General features: G+C 35.3%; 2 protein-coding genes and 1 non-coding gene across 3 annotated transcripts; all 3 read left to right on the top strand.

The window, feature by feature from the left end:
* Positions 1 to 2,545: 2,545 nt before the first annotated feature.
* On the top strand, positions 2,546 to 5,458 carry LOC112744870 (heat shock 70 kDa protein 18-like). Its single transcript, XM_072234131.1, has 2 exons — positions 2,546 to 3,218; positions 3,562 to 5,458. The coding sequence occupies exons 1-2, from the start codon at positions 3,002 to 3,004 to the stop codon at positions 5,328 to 5,330; spliced, it is 1,986 nt and encodes a 661-aa protein (XP_072090232.1). The 5' UTR covers positions 2,546 to 3,001; the 3' UTR covers positions 5,331 to 5,458.
* A 2,065-nt stretch (positions 5,459 to 7,523) lies between these two features.
* On the top strand, positions 7,524 to 9,833 carry LOC112798154 (pentatricopeptide repeat-containing protein At2g39620-like). The gene has a single exon (XM_025841357.2). The coding sequence runs from the start codon at positions 7,524 to 7,526 to the stop codon at positions 9,831 to 9,833; it is 2,310 nt and encodes a 769-aa protein (XP_025697142.2).
* A 475-nt stretch (positions 9,834 to 10,308) lies between these two features.
* On the top strand, positions 10,309 to 10,380 carry TRNAC-GCA (transfer RNA cysteine (anticodon GCA)). The gene has a single exon. It is a non-coding gene; the product is annotated as a tRNA-Cys (tRNA).
* Positions 10,381 to 10,436: the final 56 nt, after the last annotated feature.

Here is a 10,436-nt window from a genome sequence, read left to right on the forward strand (position 1 = left end):
GAAAAAGGGATCAAAGTTCAAAGAACAAAGCCAACGATTAAAACATAAATACTCTTAACGTAATATGACAAAACATAAGTCATAAACCATAAAATAAAAACACAATCAGCAGCACCTATTCCATTTAATGATATGTTTTCCTCATCAGAAGCAACATTAAAACTCATGCTGATTTTTTTCTTTCTATATAGTTGTAGAGGAATATATTATAAATCTCAACAAGTTACAATATGCTAACAAAATGAAAGTTAAAAATCTCATTCTTTCTTCCTCAAAGCTAAGTTTTCAGTTACTCCATTTCTTCCATCAAAATTGGCAGATGACTAATCATTTCAAGGGGGAAAAAGTTGTTAATAGAGAGTAGCTCAATTTAGCAAATTTGAAAATCCATTGAATTCAAAATAATGGAGAACAAAATTACCCCTCAAATATCATTTTCTATTGCACAAGCTTCTTTTTAGAATGAAATTGAGTCAGTATACATTTTTTTTTTTCTGATTCCTAATTTTCTTTACATGCTTTTCAGAAAGTATCACAACTTCTTTCCACCTTTTTTTGACAGCTTAAGTTCTTGATTTTCAATTGATAAACCCAGGAATCCATTAATCTAAGCTTAAATCAACTTCCAAAAACGAATGACACCAAAACTATACTTTGAAAAGTAAAAATATAATTTTTGTTCTTTATCAATTTTCAAACCCCACCAACATGAATAATTGAATATACCAATTGGTTCTTGTTCATACTCTGAACCAATACTATAGTCAAAATCCAAATAAACCAAAAAGGTCCAATCTAAGATTGACCTTTTTTCATCCATTCGACCTCGTCTAAAGAGGTCGGGGTCGACATAAACCTTTCTCCAAAGAAGTTGGGTTCAAGATAGGCTGGCTAGCAATACCTATTCAAATAGGTAACTGCCTCTAAAATCTCTCAACCCCTCTCCAGAAGCCATATCTCAACAACCCTAAGATAAAATGACAGGTATCCATCTTCAAAAGTGGAACTACTATAACGGTAATTATTGGATCACCACTATAGATACACTAACATCCTTCAAGTATCTCCAAGTTCCAATACTCTCTAAGCCTGCTAAATCCTTTGCTAACTTAGGCATCAAAGTGTTTTTGCAGGTACCATCCCCCATTCTCCACAATACGCAACTCGAACGTAGATAAGTCGGAGCCCACCTTCCTTTAACGTTTGGCCAATCCTTCAAACCCAACTCACCTATCTTAAGTTACCTAGGTAACAGTTCCTAACTAGTAATAACTAATAGCTATAGTATTATTTTTAGTCATACAGAGCTACGTCAAGTTGCACATGATGAATATGCACATGCATGAACCAATAGATTCCTCCTGTCTTAAAAAGATTTTCTCCCATATATATTTAAAAATATTATGTATATACACTTAATATAATTGATATATATTAACCAGCTAGTCGTACTTTTCTATATATGCACTATTTTGTTCTTAATTATTATTAGTAATATTTTAATTACAACGAACATAGTACACTGGCAATAGTTAACTTTGATGGCGAATATTAATATGCCAATATATAGGGGTTCAAATCTTTTATTAAGGTCACATGCAAACAATAATCTTGGTAAACTCAATAATAGTAGAGAAAACAATAATGAACTCCACACACATACTCTATCTTCCATCCTCGTCCTATAGCTAGCAGCAGCAGCCAAAATTGAAAGTGTCTTAAAAGTCTTTTTCTTCTCTTTCAAAAACTTATTAAATGAAGGAATATATACAAACAATTATATATATATATATATATATATATATATATATATATATATATATATAGCATTCTTAACTGACCACTAACCAACTAGAAAATATTAAAAATGTGAATTGGATTTATAATAATTGAGTTTGAGATCAAAATGATTCATTTAAATTTTTAAAAAAATTAGCTGTATGATTATTACAGCGATTAAATTGAGTATTAAATGTATTATTATTTATTACATATCCTAACAAACCTTATTATAAGTCGTTGTAAGAGAAGCAAGTGGGAAAGAGAGAGAATGCAATTATGGAAATTGCAATGAAGCATGCACATCATCTTTATGAACCCTACCTACCTCTTATTTTGTGGAAAAAAAAAACAGTACGCTCCAAAAATTCCTTGTCCTTCCTCCTTTGCAGCCGCAACTGACTGTGTTGAATTGTCAACATTTTATTATTATTATTATTTTGGGTGTGCGAAAAATTAGTGTAAGAAACATTAGTAATTTTTTCTAATTCTGAATGATAAATAATACAATTTCTCTCCAAATGACTATATTGGAAATTAACCTCTTAAACTACATATTAAATAAAGGAAAAGTCTAAGGGCCAGCAATTTTTGTGTTTTTTGGCCAGCATTTAACCATCAAAACAAAACTGAGTGATCTCCCACCATTAGATGTAATCTCACACCATTAAAAACACTATTGATGACTAATTGATGGTTACAAAACACCAAAATTACTGGCCCCTAGCATTCCTCTTAAATAAAATAAGCTTTAAATTTCATTTTTGAGAATCTCATTTCTTTTTATTGCAATTAGTCCAAGTGGTCTGAGTGTAATATTTTTTTCATATAAGTATATCATTCCAAACACCTAAATATTTATTTCTTTAAGGCTAGTCTTTTTTTTTTGGAAAGTCAACCTATAAAGTCTTCTATATTTTTTATAGGTGGCTACTCTAATGAAAATTTTATGATTGTCATCATGTGAAGATATTTCATTTTGACCATTGGATGATAGATTGTAGGACTTGATTTTTATTTGAAGTAAAAGTGTTACATTTATTCAAAGTGTTGCTAGACAAATAAATTACACTTTTTAAACAAGGATCATCATAAAAAGATGTTTTTAACATCTTCATGAGTAGTTGTCTTTTTTATATATACATACATAAGCATCTATCTTATCTTAGCTTATAACTTGGCTAATTCCGATTCAAGTCATATTTCACTGAAAGAAGAGAGAATGGGAGAAGGAAAATCATCATCAGTAGCCATAGGAATAGACCTGGGAACAACGTACTCGTGTGTTGCAGTGTGGCGCAATGATGGAGTTGAGATCATAACCAACGACCAAGGGAACAGAATAACACCTTCTTGTGTTGCATTCACTGATACTCAAAGAATGATTGGAGATGCTGCTAAGAATCAAGTTGCTGCCAATCCTACCAACACTGTCTTTGGTAACTATCCCAACCTACCTACTTATTTTTTGTTTTAAAAAGTCACAAAGCAGATCCAACCAATAGCAAGTTTCCAGGAGGCAAGAAGACATGATATTCAGATAACATGTATAAATTTATATATATTATATATAAAAATATTATGTACACAAAAAAAAATCAGTCACTAAATTAATTATTATATATTTATATATAAGTATATATAGTGTTTAACTTATTTTTTATGTATATTTTTATATTTCAATCTTATTTTACATGAATGGTTAATTTTTTGTTGTTGATTTTTAGTATATATGTAGTATGATAAATTATATATATTTTTGTTTTCATTTTTATCTTACAGACTCAAAGAGGTTAATTGGTAGAAAGTTCAGTGATCCTCATGTCCAGAATGACATGAAACTCTGGCCATTTCAAGTCACTAATGTTGATGACGTTCCAAAGATTGTTGTTGAGCACAAAGGTGAGATAAAGTCTTTCGCTGCTGAGGAAATCTCATCAATGATCTTAGCAAAGATGCGCGAAATCGCAGAGAAATTTCTTGGAACACAAGTAACGAATGCAGTTATTACAGTGCCTGCTTATTTCAACGACTCTCAGCGGCAAGCCACCAAAGATGCCGGCCGTATCGCCGGCCTGAACGTAATGAGCATACTCAACGAGCCAAGTGCCGCAGCAATTGCTTACGGCCTCGACACTAAAGATCATTTTCATGGAATCAGAACTGTCTTCGTCTTTGATTTTGGCGGTGGTACTTTGGATCTTACTCTTCTCACAATTGACAACAGTGGAAACATAACCGTCAAGATCCATGGCGGAGATACGCATCTCGGTGGACAGGATTTTGATGCAGCAATGGTTGAATTCTTTGCGAGTGAGTTTCAGAGAAAGAACAGGATTGACCTTAGAGGAAACAAAAGAGCCATATGCAGGTTGAAGGTTGCTAGCGAGAGAGCAAAGAGGATTCTCTCTTCAACAACTCAAGCCTCCATTGAGCTGGAATCTCTTCATCAGGGAATCGATTTCTACACATCAATCACTCGCGCTAAGTTCGAGGAAATCAACAAGAATCTCTTTGAGAGGTGCATGGAGCTTGTGCATAAGTGTTTCGAGGATAGTGACATGGCGAAAAGCAGCGTTGATGAGGTTGTGCTGGTAGGTGGATCGACTAGGATTCCGAAATTGGAGCAGCGGTTGAAGGACTTCTTCGACGGGAAGGATCTTTGCAAGAAGTGCATCAATGCGGACGAGGCGGTTGCATATGGTGCTGCAATCCATGCTTCAAAACTGAGTGGTGACAAAAATGAAAAGATTCAAGATCTGAAGCTCTGGGAAGTTACTCCTCTGTCCCTGGGCTTGAAAGAGCAAGGAGGTTTAATGAAAGTTATAATTCCAAGGAACACGATGATTCCTACAAAGAAGCAAGATCTGTTTACAACACAATTCCACAACCAAGAAATAGTCCAGATTCATATCTACGAGGGCGAGAGGAAAATTGCAAGCAACAACAACTTGCTCGGAAGTTTCGATCTGGAAATTCCTCCGGCACCTCGCGGCGTGCCGATGATTAATGTGTGCTTTGAAATAGATTCTAACAGTATCTTACATGTATCGGCGGAGGAAAGAGCAACGGGGGTGATGAAGAAGGTGTCTGTAGTGAGCAACAAAGGAAGATTATCGAGAGAAGAAGTTGAGAGGATGGTGAAAGATGCTGAGAAGTACAAGGCTGAAGATGAAGAGCACAGGCAGAAGATTGAAGCAAGGAATGCTTTGGAGAATCTTGCTTACAATATGAGGAATTTGATAGAAGATGAACCCGTTGCTTCAGAGCTATCTGCACAAGACAAGAAAAAGATTAACAAAGCTATTGATTATACATTGAAATGGATTGATGAGAGTGATTTTGCAACGGTGGATGAGTTTAAGAAGGAAGAGGAAGGTCTTTTGAGCGTGTTTGGTCCAATTATTTTGAAGATGATTGAAGATCTTGATGCTCGTGGTAGTGAAAGTGGAAGAAAAAGCTTGAAGAAACACAGTTTTGAGGTAGTAGTCAGCGTTGTCACTGGGTTGGTTTCTGCAGTGTGTTCTGTTATCCAAGTAATACAAGGATAATCTTAGTAATAATCCAACTTTTTTTTTGCTTTTATTTTTCATACAACTATTTGTCATATGCTGGACTTGTCCATCATTTATTCCAGCGAGGAACTAGTATAAAGTACAATCATTGGAGCTTAACTTAACATCGCTGGTTTGAAAGTATAATCATTGAATTTTCTTATAATCAAATCAACATAAATCCCTTTAAATATATAATCATCCAGATTAAGGTAGAGAGTTGCAAACACAAATGACATCTGAAATGATGGTTGCACATCAACATGAGCTTAAGAATGTGTCTCCAACCTATCAGCAGATATTGAATAATATGAATACCAGTTCTTTGTACATTTCTCAAATTTTCTAAGTTCTTCCTCTCTTTCCTTTGCTCCCTCTTCTATTTGATGTCTATAGCCAAAAATTTCTAGTTCATGTTCCCATGACTTCACCCAAAAGAATAGTAACTTCATTCTATAAATAATATAAAAAATGATATTGGTAAAATTTTGGTGTATCACTCAAATATATATTTGATTTTATAGTGTTTTTCAAAATGTTGGGTTAAAATATACAATATTTTTCAATAAATGAGTTTTACACCAAAATTTTTTCTATATCCAAAAAAATTAACCTCAAAATTCAAAAAATAAAGCCAATAATTATAACACTAAATACTTTTAACGTACTATGACCAAGGGAGATTTTAATAAATAATGGAGAACAAAATTACCCCTCAAATCATATTTTTCCTATTGCACAAGCTTCTTTTTAGCATGGAATTCAGTCAGCATACATTTTTTTTTTCTGATTCCTAATTTTCTTTACATGCTTTTCAGAAAGTATCATGGCTTCTTTCTACCTTTTTTTGACAGCTTACGGTTCTTGATTTTCAATGACAAACCCAATAATCCATTCATCTAAGCTTAAATCAACTTCCAAAAACAAATGACAGCATAACTATGCTTTGAAAAGTAAAAATCCTTTTTTTTTTCTCTGTCAATTTTCAAATTCCACCAAAAGCCTATAAGCAAAAGCAGTAGAAGAAGAAAAAAACTGCTTACCAAGTAGCCTCAAAAAACTGGTTGAATATTGGCGGCAGCACATATCTCATGTCCACCACCAAATATTGTACCTCTACAATGATTGGTTACTGCAGCCTGTGCACCTACCACAACAACAAAAATGGCATGCTTGTTCTATTCCTTCACTGCTTCATTGTAGAAACATTGCAACCAAGCTGCTCCTTCTGGAGTTGTGTTTCATGGAATGGTCCATAATTATTAGATTTCTCCTATTATAAGGAGAAGACTAAGAAGAAAAGAATTCCATGCTATCATCATTTTCAATTACTAGATTTTATATTTGAGATTTCAAAATTTTGGAGGGTTTCAATAAGTCTAATGTGACAGCACCTAATGTTGTATGATCTTAGAGGTAGATTTTTCATTTTCTCAACCAATCAAAAGGCTAAAATTGCTATTCAGTCTTATTTCAAACATGAAAATGTCTGCAAGAGCTGCCAATAAATTGTCAATAACCAAAGTAATATTTTCACTTAATGAAGCTCATGATGTCAGTTCCCAATAAATTGTCAACACCAGCTCCTTACCCCTAGCACAGAATGAATGCATAGTATATGTATCTTGACATCAAAGTATGTTAACTCAATGAAAGTAGCATTTCCTCTTGGCAAGTTTATGAAGCAAACAGAGGTTGACTTGGTTAAATATGTTTCTAAACAGAACCATGGACATAAAGAACTGACACAGACAAAGATTGAGAAGGAGAAAAGAAGTGAGGCAAAGAAGCGAACCATTGAAGAAACCGGCCAAATTTCTCGCTACCCACTTCACAACCAAAGGCATAACTGTAATGATGCCATTGCCATTGCAATTTCTCAAGCACCTTGTTCTTCATCATTCACCAATAGTGAACATTCCACAATACTACCTTCACCTTATTCGTTCTTGCAAATACCTGAATCCTCTACTCCAAATCCATGCTCATTTGCTTGTCTCGGGCCTTCTCACAAAACATCATTCCTTAACTGCCCAACTCATCAATTCCTATTCTTTCCTTCACCAATCTACATTGTTACAATCAACATTCAATTCTGTGACATACCCTTCTCTGCTTCTATGGAACTCCATTATTAGAGCATATTCTAGGATTCATCAGTTCCATAAAGCAATAAGCTTGTATCATAGAATGTTAAGGGTAGGGGTTGAACCAGACAAATATACATTTACCTTTGTTCTTAAGGCTTGTACTGGTGCTTTGGATTTTGATCAGGGTGTTGCAGTTCACCAATACATAGCTTCTACGAAGCTAGAATGTGATGTATTTATTGGGACTGGTCTTGTTGATATGTACTGTAAAATGGGACACTTCGATAGTGCTCGGAAGGTATTTGATAGAATGTCTAGGAAGGATGTTGCTTCCTGGAATGCAATGATTTCAGGGTTATCTCAGAGCTCAGTTCCTTCTGAAGCAATGGGAATATTCCGGACCATGCAGATGGAGAGTGTGGAGCCAGACTCTGTAAGCATCTTGAACTTGGCCCCAGCTGTTTCCAAATTACAGGATATTGATTCTTGCAGGTCTATTCATGGTTATGTAGTTAGGAGATCTATTGATGGTGCCGTTTCAAATTCATTGATTGATATGTACTCTAAATGCAGTGAAGTTGATGTGGCTTATCGGATATTTGACCGGATGCAGGCTAAAGATGATGTCTCATGGGCAACAATGATTGCTGGGTATGTATCTCATGGTAGTTTCCCTGAGGCTCTTCAATTACTTGACCAAATGAAACACAAAAATATTAGGATGAATAAGGGATCAGTTCTAAATACCCTTTTGGCAGCTACTGAGATGAGAGACTTAGAGAAAGGGAAGGAAGTTCATGATTATGCTTTAAGGCTTGGGATAATGTCAGATGTTGCTGTTGCTACCACAGTTATCAGCATGTATACAAAATGCGGCGAGTTGAAGAAAGCTAAAGAATTGTTTCTGAGTCTTGAAGGAAAAGATTCAGTTGCATGGTCTGCTTTTATATCAGCTCTTGTTCAAGCAGGGTATCCTGGGGAAGCTTTGTCTATATTGCAAGCGATGCAGCAAGAGGGTTTGAAACCAGATAAAGCAACTCTGATAAGTCTTGTTTCGGCATGTGCAGAAATCTCACATGCCAGATTAGGTAAGAGTATGCACTGCTATGCTATTAAATCAGATATGGAGTCTGATATCTCAACTATAACAACTCTTGTCTCAATGTACACTCGATGTGAATTATTTACATATGCTCTGAAGCTATTCAACCGAATGCGCTATAAAGATGTTGTCGCTTGGAATACCTTGATAAATGGGTTTGCCAAATATGGTGATCCATATATTGCATTGGAAATGTTTCATAGATTACAATTAAGTGGAACTCAACCGGATAGTGGAACCATTGTTGGTTTAGTTTTAGCTTGCACCCTTCTGAATGGCCTTGATCTTGGAATCTGCTTGCATGGGACTATTGAAAAGGGAGGGTTTGGATCTGACACTCATGTAAAGGTTGCTCTACTAGACATGTATGCCAAATGTGGGAGCCTTTTCTCAGCTGAGAAATTGTTTTGCTTAACAAAGCCTGCAAGAGATGAGGTATACTGGAATGTTATGATTGCAGGGTACCTGCATAACAGATGCACTGACAAAGCGATTTCCGCTTTCAATCAGATGAGACTAGAAAATGTGAGGCCTAATTTAGTGACATTTGTGACCATACTTCCATCTGTATCATATTTTTCAGTATTGAAAGAGGCCATGGCTTTTCACGCCTGCATAATCCGAATGGGATTTGTGCATAGTTCCTCTGTTGGAAACAGCCTAATAGATGTATATGCTAAATGTGGACAACTCAGTTATTCTGAGAAATTCTTTCATGAGATGGAAAACAAAGACACTGTCACATGGAATGCAATGCTTTCAGGCTATGGAATGCATGGCCAAGGCGACCGTGCCCTCTCTCTTTTTTCACTTATGCAAGAGGCTGGTGTCAGTGTTGATTCTGTTTCCTACCTCAATGTATTGTCTGCCTGCAGACATGCTGGTTTAATTGAAGAAGGAAGGAACATTTTCAAGTCTATGAGTAAAAATCACCATCTTGAACCAAATATGGAACACTATGCCTGCATGGTTGATCTTCTTGGCCGAGCTGGATTATTTGATGAAGTTTTGAGTTTAATCAATAAGATTCCGGAAGAACCTGATGCTCAAGTATGGGGTGCGCTCTTGGGAGCATGCAAAATTCATTCCAATATGAAGTTAGGAGAGGTTGCCCTCCATCACCTCCTTAAACTTGAACCGAGAAATGCCGTTCATTATGTGGTATTGTCTGATATATATGCTCAATATGATAGATGGATTGATGCTGGAAGAACAAGGTCAAATATGATTGAACATGGCTTGAAGAAAAGTCCAGGGTACAGTTGGGTTGGAGTTCATAGTCAAGGTTCATGCATTTCTCTAAAGTGATTACAGAAAAAGGAACTTCTTTTTTTTTTTTTTTAATCAAAGAGGAAATGTTCATAGAAAGAAGTCAAATTGTGAGTTCCCAGATGGCATTTGTCATGTTGGAATAAGGTTAAAAGTGTATTATAGAGCTGAAAGGTTAATTTTACATTGTGGAAAGTAATTGAGTTGCACTTAATGATTACCAACCTGAAATCCTAGTTTATAAAATATACTCCAAAATAAATGGAAAGAGGAAGAACGGGAAGTTAGATGTGAATTTAATATTACCATGATGTGTATCATCATTATGGTTCAACCTAAAGTCTTTTTTTTTTTCCCCTCGAGTTAAGTAAATGAAAAAGAAAAGCGAAGATTTATTACTCTAAGGCTGAAACAAACGATTGGGATAAGGAACAAGATGTATTTAAGAAGCTGGCAACAATCTGAGAATAATGCATCATATAAATTTAAAAAAGTGATTTCCTTCTAACAATTCGGGTCCATAGCTCAGTGGTAGAGCATTTGACTGCAGATCAAGAGGTCACCGGTTCGAACCTGGTTGGGCCCTTTTTATTTTTGGAGACTTCCATCTACATTTCTTGTTTTTACTTTTTACACATTCAT

This window comes from Arachis hypogaea, chromosome 4 (genome assembly GCF_003086295.3).
Source record: "Arachis hypogaea cultivar Tifrunner chromosome 4, arahy.Tifrunner.gnm2.J5K5, whole genome shotgun sequence".
Taxonomy (NCBI): Eukaryota; Viridiplantae; Streptophyta; class Magnoliopsida; order Fabales; family Fabaceae; genus Arachis; species Arachis hypogaea.

What these genes read in the sequence shown, in the direction of transcription:
- LOC112744870 (XM_072234131.1), top strand. Translation starts at nt 3,002, where the DNA reads ATGGGAGAAGGAAAATCATCATCAGTAGCCATAGGAATAGACCTGGGA. An exon ending in TCCTACCAACACTGTCTTTG is followed by an intron (nt 3,219 to 3,561) that starts GTAACTATCCCA and finishes TTTATCTTACAG; the next exon opens with ACTCAAAGAGGTTAATTGGT.
- LOC112798154 (XM_025841357.2), top strand. Translation starts at nt 7,524, where the DNA reads ATGTTAAGGGTAGGGGTTGAACCAGACAAATATACATTTACCTTTGTT.